This window comes from Piliocolobus tephrosceles, chromosome 10 (genome assembly GCF_002776525.5).
Source record: "Piliocolobus tephrosceles isolate RC106 chromosome 10, ASM277652v3, whole genome shotgun sequence".
NCBI classification, from domain to species: domain Eukaryota; kingdom Metazoa; phylum Chordata; class Mammalia; order Primates; family Cercopithecidae; genus Piliocolobus; species Piliocolobus tephrosceles.
The window spans coordinates 45,939,702-45,959,414 of NC_045443.1; the positions used below are offsets into that span (position 1 = coordinate 45,939,702).

The window sequence follows — 19,713 nt, forward strand, 5'->3', positions numbered from 1 at the left end:
CAACCCTGGGAAACCACTCCGGTCAAAAGTCTTCCAGTCTCAGGCCAGGCGCGGTGGCTCACACCTGTAATCCCGGCACTTTGGGAGGCTAAGGCAGGCAGATCACAAGGTCAGGAAAGCAAGATCATCCTAGCTAACACGGTGAAAACCTGTCTCTACTAAAAATACAAAAAATTAGCTGGGCATGGTGACGGGTGCCTATAGTCCCAGCTACTCGAGAGGCTGAGGCAGGAGAATGGCGTGAACCCGGGAGGTGGAGCTTGCCGTGAGCTGAGATAGTGCCACTGCACTCCAGCCTGGGAGACAGGGCAAGACTCCGTCTCAAAAAAAAAAAAAAAAAAGTCTTCCCGTCTCACTTCCCAACCTGGTTGCAACCAAGTGGTTGCCAGCTCCCTCTGTCCTATGACCACCCTCCTGATCCATGATGAGGCGCCACAAATCTTTGCCAGCCCACCTCCCTGCATCCCAGGAGGCTTCTCTCCAAGGCCCACTTCCTCAACCTTATTCAGTCCCTGCCTCTCCCCAGTATTCTCTTCCCAGGCCCCAGGACTCATACCCCCTTACAGCTGTGAGAAGCACAGTAAGAGGCAATGGTGGGCCCAAGAGGCAGCAGCTGTGAACAGCTAGCACTACGCTGTCTTCAATAATTCATTCCCAGGGAGGTTGCAGGCACCATGCCCTCACCCTGAGCTAGAGATGGCTACCACCGCTCAGATCCTTAAACGGAGAAGGGTGGGAGTCAAGGGTGGGGCAGAGGCTAGTGGGAGCAAGCAGAAAGGTACTCAGCCTGCGGGCCAGACACTGGCACCTCTTTGTTAGAGAGGGGCTCTGATCTAGGCTCAGAGCAGGGATCCTGTGAGATAAAGGAACGCACAAACTGCCGTGAGCTAGAGGGGCAGAGAGGAAGAATCCAAACACATTGCCTCACTCCCACTCCCTCCAGCTGTACGTGCCAGGGTCAGCCTCTTCCCTCCCGGCTCTGACCTTCTCAAGGCCACTCTCAGCCTCTTGTCGGCAGCCCCACCCTCCTAAAGGCCCAAGTCCTCTCTGCTCCAGCTGGCATGTTTCAGTTGCCCCTACTTGAGGAACTCTTTCCCCAAAGAACTCCCACCACATGTGCCTGTAATCTGAGTCAAAAAGAGCAGAACCTCTTCCAAGGATCCTTACCCCCACCTCCATCTCTTTTCAGCCCAGCTTCCCTGACTAACCTCTGATGTTTACAAAGCTTGTAAACGTGTGGGGGTGGAGGAAGGACTTGAACTGACCCCTTGGGCTGTGCTGTGATTCAGAATCCTAAAGCTTTGGGAGTTTAGCAAGAGCAGTTCCTTGCTTCTAGTGAGGGAGAGAAGGTGGTAAATTCTAGGCCAGCCCCCCCATAGAGATCCTGCCACCAATGCCCCTTCCTCCATGTGGGGCAGCCCTAGAGTTCCACTCATATTCCAGGCTTATTGCTCACTGCAATCCATTCTGTGAGACTGGAATCACCTATCACGTGCATCAGCAGACCCAGAGGGGAAACTGGGATCTAAGACTAAAAGAAACACATTATCAAGCACCTACTATGTGCTAGGCTGAGCCGCATTCTGGGCAACAAGACATGAAGCCAATCACCTCAGCCTTCTCACCTTCCTCTCCTTCCCAGGTACCAGGAGGAGCCCTCAAATGCACACAGAAGTCATACTGTCTGTCCCAGGGTGAGCAAGAGTTAGGTCCTGAACCCATGGCTGACTCCCCAGTTCCTCCAGAGGCCTGATTTGGGAAGGAGGGTGCAATCCTGCTGGGCACTGTCAGCAAGAAACCCTTCAGACATATTTATAGCAAATGCTGCATCAGGGGATGGAATCTGAAAGTGCCTCGAAGCATCAAATAACACCATGAGTCCAGAGGCAGAGCCCAGAAAAAGAAGGCACTGCAGCAGGAGGCACTGAGATTTGATGTTAGAGGAACTTCCCCCAGATGTTACTTCTGGAACTGGCAATGGGGATTCCCTGTGGAAGCTACTTCCACAGGAGTTTCTCAGAAGAGAAGGGGTGCGTACCTTTTTCTGGTCTAGGTAGAAAAGATAAAAAGGGATGGACATGGTGATCGCTATCTTTGTAGTATACAGACTTTCAAATACCAAGGCCACTAAGCACAGTTGTGCAGATTAGGCCTTGTTGAGGAGGCAAATGGAGACTGAAATCCAGTTCTAGATCAGTTACCTCCTGCTGCACAGCTGTATCTTACAGACTAGCCAGAGTGGCTTGCAGGGGCTCTGCCAGATATCCCAAGTCCTGACAATCTGGGGGTCTGAGGACAAGGTCAGCAGGGAGAAGGGATGAAGGCTGCCTGGGAAGCCCTGGGGGCCTGTTTGCTAGAGCTCAGGGCCTATGTGGGCCAAGCTAGAGGGCATAGCTCCCTGGAATGGATCCAGGGTAGAGGCCCCTCTCAGCAGGGTGCCCTGCCCAGACACTATGAGGTCTGAGCCAGAGATGAGGGCCCTGAGGGAGTTTGAGTGGGGAGGAAGAGGATATGTGTCTTGGGCAGGCCCTGGAGAAGGATAATCCTGCCAGTCACGTCACAGAGAAGGGCCTGGGAGAGGGCAGTTCTGGGGACCTGGAGGCTGGGCTGCTGGCTCCAGCTCTGAAGTTCCTACCTTCCCTGCCGAGCAAGATGGAGAAGGGGCCTGAGGTCCAGCAGCTGGGGTGGAAATAAGAAAAGTAAGGGGTGTGGAACTACCCCTGTGCACCTCAGAATTCCTGTGACAGGCTCATGGAGGAGTAATTTCTTTTTTTTTTTTTTTGAGACAGAGACTCTGTCCCCCAGAGTCTGGAGTGCAGTGATACGGTCTAGGCCTGCCTCCTGAGTTCAAGCAATTCTCTGCCTCAGCCTCCTATGTCGCTAAGACCACAGGCGTGCACCACCATGCCTGGGGGCTAATTTTTATATTGTTTGTAGAGACAGGATTTCACCACGTTGGCCAGGCTGGTCTCGAACTCCTAGCCTCAAGCGATCTGCCCGCCTCAGCCTCCCAAAGTGCTGGGATTATAGGCGTGAGCCTCGGCGCCATCCTCAGGGAGAAGTAATTGATATTTCTATTTCAAAGTGGGGGCACGGTGGCTCACGCCTGTAATCCCAGCACTTTGGGAAGCTGAGGCAGGCGGATCACTTGAGGTCAAGAGTTGGAGACTAGCCTGGCCAACGTGGTGAAACCTCGTCTCTACCAAAAATACAATAATTAGCCAGGCATGGTGGCACGCCTGTAGCCCCAGCTACTGGGGGGAGAATCGCTTGAACCCGGGAGGTGGAGGTTGCTGTGGGCCAAGGATCGCCACTGCACTCTGGCCCACGCGACAGAGTGAGACTCTGTCTCAAAAATAAATAAATAAATAAAAATAAAGTGGAAGGTGGAGAGATGCTTTCTAGGCTATAGGTTCAGGCAGAGAATGTGGAGGGAGGGAAGGAGAGAAGGAGCGGGAAGCCAGGGACAACTGCTTGCCTGGACCAACATCCCCTCTCCCCGCACCTCCCTTCTCCTGTGGAAACTTAAGCTGCCGCAGGGCCCAGAGGAGCTAGTCCATTAGCTGTGGTCAGCAGGGGAGTGTAGGTGGGGAGGGCCCTCTCTCCCTCCAGGTCTTCTTGCCAAATGAAAGGCAAAGCGTTTGTTCCCTCCACTAGAGTCAAAACAAAACAAAACCAAACCATAAAAACCTCCACACACATTTTTAACACACACACATAACCTCTTTCTCTCCTCTGAATGGTCGAAGCTGAGCAACTTGGGGATGGGTGAGTGGGAGGGGCTCCCTGATCTACTAGACTAGACTGCAGAGGGAGTGAGGGAGGAGGTGCCTTCCCAAAGCACTTTCCAGGTTAGCTCCAGCCCCGGGAGGAGCCGGGAGTGGAGAGAGAATTTACTCTCCCCCAACTTAGCTCCCTCAGAAATGGGGGCAAGTGGAGGGGTCAGCTGAGCAGAGAGGAACAATCTCCCGAGATCCCAGGGATGGGAGCATTGAGGGGAGGGGTTCGGAGAACTCCCAGGGGAAGTGGGTTAAAAGAAGGGCCGGGAAGAAGGGTGGGACGCCCTCCACTGGAAAGGGGAGAGAGTTCTAGTTAATGCTGAGGGGAAGTTGGGGACCTGGGTCAGCGTGTGTCTGTCTCCATGAAGGGGGTCCGTCGCTCCCCGCCCCAGGTGCTGTCTTTGGTCTGGAAAAGGGTCCAGCATGGGGGCGTTGGGGATGTGAAGGGACCAATGAGCGGTCTGTCCGCTCAGAAGGGTCCAGAGAGAGAGCCGACTGGGACTACACCCCCGCTCCCCCTTCCCCCGTCAGAACTTGGGCTTGTCCTGTTTGACGCACCCGCAGAAAGGGGCGGGAGGGGTACTGACCCGAGGAGCGGTCCCGCGACTCTGTACTCCCTGCTGCCCAGTCCCGGCCAGGACGCTGCCCGGCTTAGTTGGGGAGCCCCTCGAGACCAGGATGGAGGTAGGGACGGGCTAGGGTCCCGGAGGGGCACGGGTGTCTCGAAGCTGCCCTACGGGGTGGGGGATAAGTAGAGGGCAGCCTGGGGTCTCCTACTGGGGGTCTCGAGATGGGACTGCAGTTCCTGGAGAAAGGAGGGGGAGAGGGGTTCGTCCTGGGCTTGGGCGGTGTCTGGATCCGGGGTGCGTCCCCCCTGCTCTGGCCCGAGCAGCGCCGCCTGCTGGCAGGGCCGGACCCCGCGGCCCCGGGACCGGACTCCAGGCGGTGCCGCCACCTGGAGGGCGCGTGCAGCCGCCGGGCCAGCAAACCCAGGGCGCTGCAGCCGGTCGAGAGGGAGCCGCGTCGCTTGGCCTCGCCCTTCCCCTTCGCGGAGCTGAGACTCGGGGCACCAGAACCCGGGAGAGAGGAGAGACAGCAGAGACTCCGCGGGCGCGGGGCGATCCCAGCTGGGCTGTCTCCACAGGGATGCCGATCCCGCTGGAGACACAGGGCCGAGCCGGGGAGGGGTAGATGGGCGCCTTGACGCTTGGGCAGGCGAGCCGAGCACCAGCACTCTTGCTTTTCGGCCCTTTTCCCCGCCGAGGTCTGGGTCGCAGTCGCTGCCGGAGGATGGGCGCCCAGCGCGCAGAGCAGGCCCGGGAGGGCGCAGAAGCTTCCGCCAAGAGCTCAGGTGCTGGGGCAGCCCTGGAGATGTTCCTGCCCTTCTGCTTGCGGCGGCGGAAGCTCCAGAGACCCTACCCTTTCTCGGGAGGACTTTAGGGAAGAAGCAGAGGGGCAGGGGAAGCTGAGGAGCGAGGGTGCGACGTGGGGATGGAAGGACAGTGGGAGGCACACGGAAAAACAGAACGGGGACCTTAGGAGAGACGTAAGTGGAGATAGAGGCTGGGCTGAAAGTCAGGGAGAGCCAGAGACTGACAGAGGCGGTGAGAAAGGAAGGGAAGGGAGGGAGGGAGGAGGGAGGAGAAAGAGGGAGGGAACCAGGAGAGAGGGAAGGGAGCAGGCGGCGGAGCCGGGCGGGCGTGGGGCGAGGCCAGGCGTGCAGGCGGGAGCGGCGTGCAGAGCAGCGGCCGGGTTCTGCTCCCGCCTCGGAGCCCCTGGCCCGGGGGAGGGGGAGAGGCCGCTAGCCTGGTCTATGTCTTTTTCTGACTCCAGTGCAACCTTCCTGCTGAACGAGGTAACCGTGGTGGGGGGAGGGGGTCGTGGGAGGGGGGTTCCCCACTGGATGGGAGGAGAGCTCCGCTCCAAGCTAGGAAGGGGGCTTGCGTTTGGGTGAGACTGCACCGATGGGGAGGGAGGGAAACCGGACGAAGTGAGACCAGGGGTGGAAGAGGCACCGGGTTAGAGAGGAGGGAGCGGCCAGAGCTGGCAGCTTCCTAGTACTGGGATTGGATGGGAGGAGAGGACTGACCGGGAAGCCAGAAAAAAGGGGCTAGATTACAAGAAAGGCTCTGCCAAGCTCCCCTAGTGCCTGTCCCCGAGTTCCCTGGCAGCCTAGCAGCCAGAATGGTAGGGGCCTCTACCTGGTCCAGATCTTAAAAACTGCTGGGGAGGATTCTTTAAGTCTTCCCAGAAGGCCTAGCTTCTGCCTCAGTTTCCCCATTCAGTGCCCAGGGACTGGGATCTGCCCAGCTTCCTGGTGCACTTACAGGAGAAGCTAGAATATATTCTGAAACCTCCCAAGAACTCCAGCTCCCAAACCTGATTATTCAGGGTTTTCCTCTTATGTCTTGCTTCCATGACTCGGGTACCTGCCAGCTGCCAGTCTAACAACTCTCTCCTAGAAAGAATCAGCAGGAGGAGCCTCTCCCCTGATCCTTTATTGCCCTCAGCTCTCTCCCTTTATGCCCAGCTATGAAAAAGAAGAGGTTAGCGCTACATGGATACCGACAGGCACATGTCGTGTCACAGGACAAGAAGTCACCAAGTTGGCATTAGAACTGGAGTAGGCAGATGTGGGTGAGATGAGAAAGGAAACGGGCATTGGGTAGCAACCCAGAGATATGAGGAGAAGGAGGGAAGTTCTGAAACTCCTGCAGGACCCAGGGGAAGGGCCAGGTATGAGGAACTTGAACCCATCTCCTGGGGATGGTTGGCATGGCAACACATGCCTCAGGAGCAGACTTAGACGACCTTGTGGCAGGAGATTACAAGGAGTGTGAGGAAGGAGTGCTGCCCATGGCAGATCCGCTGTTACCTACAGCCCCAGGACCTTCTGTGGGTGGGAGAGTCCCAAAAGGAGAGGCCAAGAGAGTGGATGCAGGGATGGGAAGAGAAGCAGCTGCCTCCGCCACTGCTTTCTTCATCAAACCATCTCCCAGGAGAAAAGCACCTTGAGGGTCTTACTCTCTGACACCTCTCTGGGCCCCTGAAAGACAGAAGGAATTGAAAAGAAAGGATGAAAGGATACAAGGAATACTGAGTAAACTGGGTGAGGGCACAATAGTGGGCAGTGTCTGGGAACTTCCAATACGAATCCAGTATATGACCAAACCCCAATTGGTGCTGGACTCAGGAGAGGCAACTGTGAAAGCTGACTGCCTCCCCCAATAGCGACGTCCCTTCAGCCACAGGGGCTGTAACAAAGTTGTTTGTCAAACCCAGCATGAGGAAGGTGCTGGGCAGGGCTGCTCTGGGCCACCCACGGTAGACAGACGAAAGATGTCAGTCTGAAGATGAAGCCTCTTCTTTTTCTTGCTAAGATAACACCGATAAGTGACACAGGTGGGAAGCTGCTTGGTTTGGGTGGGCTTTCTCTCTCCCATGCACAGTGCCTTCTACCATAAATCTTATTAAGCTATGTCAGAGTTTTGGATGTCTGATTCTCCTCAAGCCTAGGAGGGATGAACAGATTGCTGAACTCCCGGGTGTGAGAAATTGGGAAAGGAAAAGGACTGAGCTCAGGGCCAAGGGCATGGGCACCAGGGGGCCTCCAAGTGTACCCTTGTCTATGGACGTCCTCCTTGTGGGGCACAAAGGTAGGCAGTCAAAAATCAAAGAAGGAATTTTGCTCAGGAGATGAAAAAAGGAGAGAGCTCAAATAGGTGGATCTTTGGGGAAAGTTTCCTCGATATAAGGGCTGCGGCTCTCTTACCTCAAATCTCAGTGTTCCTGTGAAGGAGACTGACTGAGTGGTGCAGAGTGGTACAAGCCCTTCTGCTGAGGGGAGAATCTAGCCTTACCCTAGTGACTCTGAGGAGACTGGCCCTTTCCTCGCCCAATCCCAGTGTAGCCAGGATCCCACCCACAACTATCCCCTACCACCACCCTCTGGTTTCTCTCCCCTCCCTTTAGGCTCACCTAAAACAGCCCCTTTCTGACCCAGTTCCCACGGATGCCCTGGCACTGTCTGGCACGATCCTTGGCAGGGAAGTGGGGAAGGGAACCCCCATCCTGGCCGGACTAAGACGAAATCTATCTGTGCAACAGGTGTGGGGAGGCCTACCCAGCTCACGGCAAGTTCCCCCCTTCTCAAGGGCTAGGCAACACCGCCTTTGCCGCAGCGTTCCCGTACTGAGGGGGCCGGGCACCTGTTGGGGCAGGAGTTGCCGTCCTGGCATTAGCCTGGGGGCACTAAGCCCATTCCTCCCCGGGACTACTGCGGGGTTTGCTTTCGGAGCCTCCGGGACGCACGGGCCCAGACCCGCACTGCTGTCGCCTGGGACCCCTCCCCCGTCTGCCGCTTGTTCCCGCGCCTCTTCTGTCTCCCAGGGTCTCCCCATTTTCCTGTCCTCCCCGTCCTCCCTCTGCCTCTCTCTCTCCGGCTTCCTCGACACCTGCGCCCTCTCCAGTCTCCGCCCGGGTCGCGTCTTCCTCGCGGTCTCAGCGCCCCCCTCCCTCCCCCGCCGCAGCCCTTTGTTTCCCGGCGGAGTAGTTCCTGGGTTGCCGAGCGTCTCTGTCTCTGCATCTCTCCTCGCCCCGCCTCCTCCCTGCCTGGATCCGCCCCGCCCGCAGCCTCTCCACCCCTTCCTCCCCGCCGCCAAGGCCCCGTAGGTGCTCGGGGACCCACCTTCCACCCAGCACGGGTCCGTTCCCCTCTCCCGGCCTGGCCCGGGCTCCCCGGTGGCCGCCGCCCCCGCCTTCTCCCAGGGAGGGGGTCAGGTGGGCGGGCACTATTGTTGTAGGAGCCGGCGCCAGATTCCTCAGCCACGCTCGGGGTGGGACCGGCTGGGTTTGGGGGGGTGGGGTGGGGTGGGGGGAGCGGTGATTTGAGCTCCAAGCAGCTGGTCTTCGCGGCTCGCTCCCTCCTTCGCGCTCTCTCGCTCCCCGCCGCCGCCCGCAGGGCTGCGGGGCTCCGTGGCATCTCCCGGGCGCGGCCCGCAGTCCTCGCCCCTGCCTCCGGGCCGCTCCCGCCCCCGGCGCCGCTCGCTTCCCCCACCCGGACTCCCCCATGTATGACGACTCCTACGTGCCCGGGTTTGAGGACTCGGAGGCGGTGAGTGCCCACGGTGAGGGTGGGGGCAGGGAAGTTGGGGTGACACCTCCTCTCCCTTCAACCCTTCCCCCAGTTCAGGACTTTGAAAAACGCCTCAGTGGCAGGGCAGGGTGTGTAGGGGGGCGCTCTAAAAACGTGGGGAGATGGATTTTCATGCCAAGCGCTCCCCAGCGACCCAGGCTCAGACCCTGGGGCATCGGGTGTGTGCAGAGAGGGGGCAGTATAGGGAAAGGGCTCAAGCAGGTGGCTCCCCGGCCCGGGAAAGAGGGGTGGGAGGAGGCAGGGCTGGAGGCCGGGGGCACAGAGGCTCTGGAGAGGGAACACGCCAAGTCTGGAGTTCCAAATTCTGGATTTCTGGGGTCTGAACATAACAGCTAGGAGAGCCGCCGAGGTAGTTGGGGAGGCCGACATTCCGGACCTCTTGTGCCTCAAGCAAACAACACATTTGGGAGCTGAGAGGACACCAGGGAGCCAGGGACCAGCCTCTTTAGACAGAGGGATCCTAAAACTTGAGGAGCTCCATTATTCCCTTCTACCCTCTCCATCTCTGCGCATTGCCTCATCTCCTCACCCTTTCTTTAGCCCAGTTTCTCTCTCAGGCTGAAACCTGGGCACCCAGCACATGGGTAGGCCAGGTGACTGAGCCCCATCCATTCCACAGCCCCCTGCTGAGGCTTCCTCTGAGCAGGGGGCATCCTGAGCTCTTGCCCAGCATGGAGGTCCTGGAGGTGAGGCCAGAGGAGCTGAGGGCCTGGGGATGGAGAGGATGCGCTTTGCTCAGAGAAACAGGCAACCAATAAATATTTAATTCTCCTCTTTGCTTTTATCTCCTGACCCACTGAGACAAATCAGCTCATTAAGCAGTGATTCCCGGAGCTCAGACAGCAGGGAGAGTGCCTGGAAAGATGGGGCAAGAATGCGGAGCAGCTTCTCAGACCCTTGGAGCTGCCAGCTTTCCCTCAAATGTCCTGTAAGAAGGCCTCCTTAGGAGTGGACCACCAGATGGCTTGGAAGGGGACCCAATAGGTTGGAGCACCCCTGGGTTGGAAAGAGGAGTATGGTCCCGTCTTCTCCCATCACTTGCTGCCAGGCCCAGGATAGATGAGTGCTGATGCTCAGAATAGGCAACTGTCCTTTTCTGGGACTGGGTTCCTTCTGGGCTCAATTCTCCATGGGGCCTCTGGGGTAATTATATTGCTGCTAGAGCAGATCATTTTCAAGGCTCTGGTGGACACCTCTTTCTGACAGTTGAAGGAACAGCTGGTATAGCCCAGGGTGCCAAGGTGAGCTTGAGAACAAACCTCTCTGTGGGGCTGGAGGGCCCTAGGAGGTTCTTCCCATCCCTGGTGAGAAGGCAAGGGCTATTGCAAGGAACAGACTGACATGTGGATGGTGTTGGAGGGCAGCCTGCTGACCCATTGCTCCCTCCCATCTCTCTCTGGCTCCTGATCGCCCTCCCCCACTTCCCTTTCTCTTGCCTGGCTCCTTGCTCTCCCTGAGGCCCCCTCTGAAGCAGTAGGAGGGAGATCAGGCTCTAAATAAATCCAACGGCTCATCTCCCTCCTCTCCTTCCCCCGTGCCAGGCAAGAGAGGAGCTGCAGCCTGCCCACACACTCACTAGGCAAGGGGGGCACCACCAGGGCACTATGCCAACTCCTGGCAGCTCCAAAGTACTGACACTCTGGCTCTTTTGGCATAGCAGGGTACAGGAAGGGTAAGACCCTAGATCATGCCTGGCAGGGCAGCCCTGGCCTCCGCAAGTAATACCAGAGCACAAGAGATGAGTTAGCCTGGAGGACTTGGGGGTAATGGAGAGGGGCTTCCATTCTGAGCACAACTCATTAAATGTTTAGGGAGAGATCCTGTGATTCCCATCCCAGGGTGAGAGGTCAGGTAACCCCAGATGCCCCAGGCGTTATTACTACTAAATTAGTCTGCAAGGTGGCTCAGGCCTGTAATCCCAGCGCTTTGGGTGGCCGAGCCGGGCGGATCACTTGAGGTCAGGAGTTGGAAACCAGCCTGGCCAATATGGTGAAAGCCCGTGTCTACTAAAAATACAGAAATTAGCCTGGCATGGTGGCGCATGCCTGTAGTCCCAACTACTCAGGAGGCTGGGGCAGGGGAAATGCTTGAACCCTGGAGGCAGAGGTTGCAGTGAGCCAACATCACGCCATTACACTCCAGCCTGGGCATCACAGTAAGACCCCGTCTCAAAAAACAAAAAAAAATTACTAAATTAAACCAGGCGCAGAGACTCATGCCTATAGTCCCAGTGCTTTGCGAGGCTAAGGTAGGAAGATGGCTTAAGCCCAGGAGTTTGAGACCAGCCTAGGCAAAATAGCAAGATCCTGTCTCTACAAAAAACTAGTAGGCGGGCCGGGCGTGGTGGCTCAAGCCTGTAATCCCAGCACTTTGGGAGGCCGAGGCGGGCGGATCACGAGGTCAGGAGATCGAGACCATCCTGGCTAACATGGTGAAACCCCGTCTCTACTAAAAAAATACAAAAAACTAGCCGGGCGAGGTGGCGGGTGCCTGTAGTCCCAGCTACTCGGGAGGCTGAGGCAGGAGAATGGCGTAAACCCGGGAGGTGGAGCTTGCAGTGAGCTGAGATCCGGCCACTGCACTCCAGCCTGGGCGACAGAGCGAGACTCCGTCTCCAAGAAAAAAAAAAAAAAAACTAGGAGTCATGGTAGTGCATGCCTATAGTCCTAGCTACTCAGGAGACAGGAGGATCGCTTGAGCCCAGGAGTTCAAGGCTACAGTGAGCCACGATTGTGCCACTGCACTCCAGTCTGGGCGACAGAGCAAGACCTATCTCTAAGTAACTAAATAAAATAATAAAAATAAAGATTACTAAATTGGGCTGAGAGTCTGGAGCACAGGCAGAAAAGGTCAGACTCCTCTTTTAGCATGGTGCTGGGCTTCTGGGAGGTACCCGATGTATCTGTACCAAAGTGAGTGGTCATCTGCCTGCCTTCTGCCTCCCAGCCTATTGGCCCCTGTCTGGTCGCTTCAGATACCAACATCCCACAGAGGTTTCTCTTGTGTCCTAAGACCCCTAGGAAGGCGGTCCCTCACCCTGTGCCAAGATTATTTCTGGGGTTCAACCCCCACTTTTCCTGCTGCCATCCAGCCTCATTTTGTTCTCAGGAGAAATGAGGAACAGCCGGCAGACTCTACTCTTCTGTAAAACGAAAGATCTTTCTCCCTTGTGCTATCTTCAGGCCTTTGGTGTACTATAGACACTGTCTTTAGCCTAAGGCTTGAGAGCCTGGGCTGACCCCCAGCTGAACAGCCCTCTTGCCCAAGGCAGGGTGGGGGTAGAGGGCACAGTGGACAGCAGGTGTGTGATTTTGCCTTCTCCTCTGAGAGTCTGGCCTCTGCTGCCTTCTGTAGGTGGTCGTGCCCAGTGAGCTTGCGAGAATATTCCTCCACCCAAGGACATTCTAAAGCCCCTTCCCCTATACACACACACACTCCTGCATGAACCCCTTATTTAGGCTTATCCCTTCTCTCTGCCACTGGCATCTCAGAATTGTGGGAAGTATCACTTGAGGCTTCTCCCCACAGAGAGGGAATACTGAGGCAGGAAACGAAAGACTCTTTCCCTAGGCAGAGGAGGAAACCCAGACATCCTAACCTCTGGGCTCTTGTCTCGAAGTCCAGCATCCCTTACTCATTTGTGCCTCTCCCTCATGGCCTTGAAGCTGAGCTCTGTGACACTCAAATGCACCCTCATTGCCTAAGACCTTTCCTATGGGCAGGACTCAGAGACTCTCCTTGCTCGTGTTACCCACTCCCCACGTCCCCAGGGTCCTGCTCCATAGCTGAGTTGCCTGGCACTAGCATAGCCTTCTTCTAGGGCCAGTGTCCCCCAGGCCTGGGAAAGGACTGGGGAGATGTAGGCCAAGTGGCAGGCGTGGCCCAACCTCACCTGCGTCCAGGGAGACAGCTTTGTGTTCTTCTCGGTCTGTGTCTTGTTTGCTGCCTACATCTGGCCAGTTGCCCCAGCAGGTGTGGGAGGAAGAAAAGTAGGGGGTGGGGAGAGCAAAGGGGAGGTAACTTCTAGGAGTTGGCAGCTTTGTGTCCTCCTCTTCACCCTGGAAGGGTAAGGGCTCACCATTTGAGAGCCTTCAGAGCCTTGTTGGAGTAGGGAAAGTGGGATCTTAGGGGGCAGATGGCTGGATCCCCACACTCAGGACTGGTGCTGTGCCAACACTCAGGACTGGTGCTGTGCCAGCGTCTCTTGACTGTTACTGCTGGCTGGACTCCTGCCAGGCGTCTTAAAGGGATGATGTCCAGGCTGCTTTGCAGGCTGCTGTGAACAAGAGGGCTGGGTCTCCTGGATCCAGAATCGTTTGTAATACATCATCTTCAGCACTCCTCCCTTCCCTCAGCTCAGAGGACATGTTAGAGGGGAGAAAAGGGAGGAAAGAGAGAAGTGAAGGTTCTATTCAAAGCTGTAATATTAATAGGCTTGGGGGAGGAGGGGCCCAGATCTTTGCACCTGTAGATGGGGCCAGCTTTCCTGTAGCCTCAGAGGCACCAGGGCCCTTCTCAGGGGATAGGAGGGGCCGTAGGGACCCAGCCACCCCCTTGGAGATGGAGAAACAGGGCAATAGAGGCAACACTGTAAGGTGAGGAGGGTGCCTCCATAGCGTCCTTCACGCCGGAGCCTGGGAGTCACAGCCTGTTTCCCAACCCAGGGTTCAGCTGACTCCTACACCAGCCGCCCATCTCTGGACTCAGACGTCTCCCTGGAGGAGGACCGGGAAAGTGCCCGGCGTGAAGTAGAGAGCCAGGCTCAGCAGCAGCTCGAAAGGGCCAAGGTATACTTTCTGGGCATGGGGCAAGACAGGAGGCCAAACTAGGTGGAAACCTGCACTTGGTCCTAAGTCCCAAGGGTTCCTTGGGCAAGATGTCCTTGAGCGTGAGAGGGTGCGTGTGAGGGGCAGAGGCCACGGCCTTCTGCTGTTGGGGCACTGAAGCTGGAAGGGGTGCTCCGAGGCTTCTCTCACTTGCACTAATGGCCAAATTCTCCAGCACAAACCTGTGGCATTTGCGGTGAGGACCAATGTCAGCTACTGTGGCGTACTGGATGAGGAGTGCCCAGTCCAGGGCTCTGGAGTCAACTTTGAGGCCAAAGATTTTCTGCACATTAAAGAGGTGATCGACCCCCGTGCTCTAACACTTCTAAGCCTCTGACACTTCATTTTCTTGCTCTTGCCCCAGATCCCAATGCTTCTTACTTCAGTCCTCAGTCTAATTCCCCAAGCCAATCAGCTCTTCTCCTTAACACACACCTGTCCACCCCTCATATCTAAGACCTCATCCCCAGGGTCTCCATCCCTCTGAGACCTGGCTTGGGCCTCAGTCTCCACGTCCATCAAGTGAGCAGTTAGATTAGCTGCCTCCGAGGTCCCCTATGACAGCTGCAGTGCCTCACTCAGAAATCCTGGGTGGCCCGAACTTGGCTGCCCTTTCCCCTGGCCCCTTCTGCCCACCACCCCTTGCATTGCATTCCTTAGACCAGCTCAGTGACTGCGTCGCTGGCTTCTTCACATTGAAGAACCAGGACTTGGGCAGGGCGCTCCTCTCACCACTCCTTCCTGCTCCACCCACCCCCAGAAGTACAGCAATGACTGGTGGATCGGGCGGCTAGTGAAAGAGGGCGGGGACATCGCTTTCATCCCCAGCCCCCAGCGCCTGGAGAGCATCCGGCTCAAACAGGAGCAGAAGGCCAGGTGAGAGTTGGGCTGTGACTCGGTAAACACACCCCGAACACTTGAACTGTACCCACAGGACACGTCGTCATGCATGCCACACACATGCATATCCCCCTGAAATACACATGCACAAACGCCCAGCTCTACACACTCACACTAAACACATCTACAAACACACACGAATGCACACATACTGCATGTACACCTGTCTCACTAGATAAAGCATGTGGAAATGTGTACAATTATTAAATAATGCATAGAACATACGTACACAGCGACACATTCTTCTCTCCCTTTCTCGCCTCCCTTTCTTCTCAGGAGATCCGGGAACCCTTCCAGCCTGAGTGACATTGGCAACCGACGCTCCCCTCCACCATCTCTAGGTAGCCTCCCCTCAACCCACCCATTTTGGGTAGGCGGGTAGCTAAGACACAGGGAAAGGGGGGATTCTGCCCAAGTGAACTGTGTGGGAAGGGGTTTTGTGGAGGGATCAGAAGGGGTGGGGAGAAGCCAGTATCTCCCTGGGGATGGGGATACCGTGCCCCCAGGGACCTTTCCCCCTTCACCAACTTTAATCTTGTATTTCCTTTTCCGAAAAGCCAAGCAGAAGCAAAAGCAGGTGAGTCAAGGAAGGGGACCTGGGCTGGGGGGGATCATGGCTTATGGCTCTGGGGACAGTGTTCTAGGCAGTCATTGTTGGAGGGCAGAACAGAGAAGGGAGGGAGCCCAGAACCTCTGGATCTGCCTTGACACCAACCAGGCATGAGACAGGCACCAGGGCCATGGTTTCTACTGACCTCATGTCCATTCTGCAGGCGGAACATGTTCCCCCATATGACGTGGTGCCCTCCATGCGGCCTGTGGTGTTGGTTGGACCCTCTCTGAAAGGTTATGAGGTGAGGGAAGGTCCTTGACCCCAAAGAGTCACCTCTACCAAGCCTGCCACAGGAAGTCCCTAGGGAAAGTGGAAGGGGTCTGTCTCCTCCCTCCAGGGTCTGTATGTGGAGGACGTCCACTCTGGGGCCATGCGTGGGGAGGCTGCCTCTCTCCAAAAGGGCCCTTCATCAGTGCCGTGTCCACCCACCAGGTCACAGACATGATGCAGAAGGCTCTCTTTGACTTCCTCAAACACAGATTTGATGGCAGGTAAGCTGCCCTGGCCTGAGGTGGCCTGAGAACCAAGGAGAAGCTCATGGCCTACTTCCAGATGCTGTAGCAAGTCTTCTCTAAGGGAAGAGTTAGTGGGAGCTGGGTAAGGAGAGGCTGAGGCACAGGTTTAGAAGCTAGCTGGGATTCTCCACTCCCACCCCAGGATCTCCATCACTCGAGTCACAGCCGACCTCTCCTTGGCAAAGCGATCTGTGCTCAACAATCCTGGCAAGAGGACCATCATTGAGCGCTCCTCTGCCCGCTCTAGCATCGGTGAGAAGTCCCCGCCATCTGCTTCTGTGCCCACTCAAGCACCAGTGAGAACCCCCTTCCTCCCTTTTCTTCCTTGTTTTTTTTTTTTTTTGAGATTGGGTCTCACTCTGTCGCTCAGGCTGGAGTGCAGTGGTGAGATCTCGGCTCACTGCAGCCTCCACCTCCTGGGTTCAAGCAATCTTCCCACCTCAGCCTCCTGAGTAGCTGGGACTACAGGTGCCCACCACCATCCCTGGCTAATTTTTGCATTTTTAGTAGACACAGGGTTTCGCCAGGCTGATCTCGAACTCCTGACCTCAAGTGATTGGCCCACCTTGGCCTCCCAAAATGCTGGGATTGCAGGCATGAGCCACCATGCCTGGCCCCTCCTCCTTTTCTCTTCCTTGCCTCCTTGTCTTTCTGCCCAACTCCTCTACCTGCCCCCAGGATTGGCAAGAACACACCCCTCCTCCTCAATTCCCATTCCTCTGCCTGCCCAGGCTTCGATGAATGCCCTTTCCCTCCAATTCCTTGCTGTCCACCATTTGGGAGCCCTCAAAGCCTGCTGGAGTGAGCAGTGGGCAGAGCTCCTGGTGAGCACTGCTGCTGCCTCCCTCCATAGCGGAAGTGCAGAGTGAGATCGAGCGCATATTTGAGCTGGCCAAATCCCTGCAGCTAGTAGTGTTGGACGCTGACACCATCAACCACCCAGCACAGCTGGCCAAGACCTCGCTGGCCCCCATCATCGTTTTTGTCAAAGTGTCCTCACCAAAGGTAAGTCAGCTGGGGTCATGGAGGAGGCCCACAGGGCTACCCTACTAGAATGTGGCACGACTCTACTTGGTCCCTGCCTGGCACCTGAGTTCCCTTTTCCTGCTGCCCTTAACACGACTCTGAGTCATCCTCACCTGCTACTGATGCCACAAGTGGAGGAAATGCCTAGCTCTACCCAGAGTCCTGAGAGACTCCAGGCCTAGCTCTGCCCTCCCCGCTTAGGTACTCCAGCGTCTCATTCGCTCCCGGGGGAAGTCACAGATGAAGCACCTGACCGTACAGATGATGGCATACGATAAGCTGGTTCAGTGTCCACCGGTGAGTGCCTGGGTCAGCTGCTCCTGTGCCCACTCCCCCAGGGCTGCGGCAGTGACAGAGATGGGTTGGGGGCTGCTGCTGAGGGGAAGCCAATGTTGCACCTTCCTCCCCCTCCTCAGGAGTCATTTGATGTGATTCTGGATGAGAACCAGCTGGAGGATGCCTGTGAGCACCTGGCCGAGTACCTGGAGGTTTACTGGCGGGCTACGCACCACCCAGCCCCTGGCTCTGGACTTCTGGGTCCTCCCAGTGTCATCCCCGGACTTCAGGTAACCATTTCCAGTGGGCAGAGATGCTCAAGCTAAGCCAGCCAAAGCACTGCCCCCTCCCTGCTCAGAGGACTGTCCTTGGCCTCCAGTTCAGCATGCCAAAGGATTATAGAACTGTCAGCTCGGCTGTACAGAGCTAGTGCAGACGGGCAAAGGAGCTTCCTGAGGAGAGAGGGAATCAATCAATGAGATGGATACATCAGAGATTAGTTTCCTGGGGGTCAAGGGAAACACAATCTCCAAATCTTCTCCCAGGCTGCCTTGAAGGCAGAGCCTGAATTTTGCGGGAGTCGAAGCTCCAGTTTTCTCTCTCGGAAGAGGAAAAATGCTCCAGCATGCTTCTTCCTTGCACTAATTCCTGTACCAGGGAATTGAGAGTTGAGGGGGGAAGAATCTCGCACTTTACCAGAGGACAAGGTGAGGTCTGTACTGCCTCACTCAGAGCTGTTGTGTGGCCCCCAGAACCAGCAGCTGCTCGGGGAGCGTGGCGAGGAGCACTCCCCCCTCGAGCGGGACAGCTTGATGCCCTCCGATGAGGCCAGCGAGAGCTCCCGCCAAGCCTGGACAGGATCTTCGCAGCGTAGCTCCCGCCACCTGGAGGAGGACTATGCAGATGCCTATCAGGACCTGTACCAGCCTCACCGCCAACACACCTCGGGGCTGCCTAGTGCTAACGGGCATGACCCCCAAGACCGGCTTCTAGCCCAGGACTCGGAGCACAACCACAATGACCGGAACTGGCAGCGCAACCGGCCTTGGCCCAAGGATAGCTACTGACAGCCTCCTGCTGCCCTACCCTGGCAGGCACAGGCACAGCTGGCCGGGGGGCCCACTCCAGGCAGGGTGGCGTTAGACTGGCATTAGGCTGGCATTAGGCTCAGCCCCCAAAACCCCCTGCTCAGCCCCAGCTTCAGGGCTGCCTGTGGTCCCAAGGTTCTGGGAGAAACAGGGGGCCCCCTCACCTCCTGGGCAGTGACCCCTACTAGGCTCCCATTCCAGGTACTAGCTGTGTGTTCTGTACCCCTGGCACCTTCCTCTTCTCCCACACAGGAAGCTGCCCCACTGGGCAGTGCCCTCAAGCCAGGATCCCCTTAGCAGGGGCCTTCCCACCAGACTCAGGGAAGGGATGCCCCATCAAAGTGACAAAAGGGTGGGGTGTGGGCACCATGGCATGAGGAAGAAACAAGGTCCCTGAGCAGGCGCAAGTCCTGACAGTCAAGGGACTGCTTTGGCATCCGAGGGCCTCCAGTCACCTCACTGCCACATATTAGAAATGAGACAATCAAAGCCCCCCTGGGGTGGCACACCTGTCCGTCTGCTGGGGTGGGGCATCCACATCCAAGACTGGAGCAGCAGGCTGGCCACACTCGGGCCAGAGAGAGCTCACAGCCGAAGCTCTTGGAGGGAAGGGCTCTCCTCACTCTGCCAGGAAGCTTCTTAACATGTGACAGGACCAGGGGCCAGGAGCATGGTGAAGCCAAGTGGCAGACGGGAGCTAACCTGGATGGGGGTTTGGGGAAGGAGGGTGTGTGTAGCAGAGAACTTATGGGGGCCTCCTTGCCTTTCTCATTCTTTTGCCCTGCATCCTGTCATTTCTGTTCTTGTCCCTCATCCATCCTGGGAGAACCGGGCTCCAGACTTGGTTCCCTGACTCATAGCTGCCGCTTGTTAGGTTAGGGTTAGATGGGGAGAGACAGGGCACAGAGGACCTGTCTCCCTGGCTACTCTCACCTTATGGCTCTAGTGTGTGACCTACAGAGCATGCTCCACAAGCCCCTGCCTCACCTCACTGTCATCACTAATAAACATCATACACAGTCCCTCAGGCTTCTGTTCTGTCTGTGATGCGGCCCAAGTCTGGTGGAGGGAAAGATGTGTTCGGGCCGCCCTTCTCTCAGAGAATCTGTCCAGCGGGAAGGGGACAAAGGCAGAGCTGGGGAGGCACTCTACTCCCAGGCATCCCCACTCCTCATGCCCAGGTGTCAAGAGGGAGACATCCAGCAGCATGAAAGGGGCTTGTCCTGGGATGTGGGGAAGAAGACGCTTGGTCACGGCTTTACACTATCCTTGTGCCAGGCCAAAAAGGCCCTAGAAGCAGCTACAACTTGAACTCCATGTACTAGGCCAAGTCTTTCTGTGGGGTAAGAAGAGCATGTGAACAAGAGGGGTATGGGGGGAGGACTGCAGCCCAGCGTTCCTATCACCACAGCCTGATACAGCTGAGTCCACCCGTCTTGCACCATCCCCTCCCAGGAGCAATGGGTCCAACTAGGGAGCCGCAAGCAAAGATGCCGAGACCAGGCCTTGGGCACACAGCGGCAGAGTGGTTCCAA

At 56.8% G+C, this 19,713-nt stretch overlaps 1 protein-coding gene and 1 long non-coding RNA gene across 4 annotated transcripts; one reads left to right on the forward strand and one right to left on the reverse strand.

The window, feature by feature from the left end:
* Nucleotides 1–2,254: 2,254 nt before the first annotated feature.
* LOC116418949 lies at nt 2,255–5,526 on the reverse strand. Its single transcript, XR_004229161.1, has 3 exons — nt 5,314–5,526; nt 3,256–4,584; nt 2,255–2,880 (listed from the first exon to the last, which is right to left on the reverse strand). It is a non-coding gene; the product is annotated as an uncharacterized LOC116418949 (long non-coding RNA).
* Nucleotides 5,142–19,200, forward strand: CACNB3 (calcium voltage-gated channel auxiliary subunit beta 3). Of its 3 annotated transcripts, none has more exons than XM_023211250.1 (13): nt 5,142–5,634; nt 13,599–13,721; nt 13,936–14,058; nt 14,521–14,636; nt 14,937–15,001; nt 15,218–15,237; nt 15,434–15,514; nt 15,706–15,764; nt 15,931–16,040; nt 16,642–16,793; nt 17,016–17,111; nt 17,231–17,380; nt 17,843–19,010. In XM_023211250.1, exons 1-13 carry the CDS (start codon nt 5,593–5,595, stop codon nt 18,155–18,157), a joined length of 1,452 nt encoding a protein of 483 aa, XP_023067018.1. In that variant the 5' UTR covers nt 5,142–5,592; the 3' UTR covers nt 18,158–19,010. The 3 variants fall into 3 exon arrangements, with proteins under 3 accessions (XP_023067018.1, XP_023067016.1, XP_023067015.1); XM_023211248.3 differs by lacking the exon at nt 5,142–5,634 and adding an exon at nt 5,748–8,892 and having other exon boundaries at nt 17,843–19,200; XM_023211247.2 differs by lacking the exon at nt 5,142–5,634 and adding an exon at nt 8,912–9,862 and having other exon boundaries at nt 17,843–19,200.
* Nucleotides 19,201–19,713: the final 513 nt, after the last annotated feature.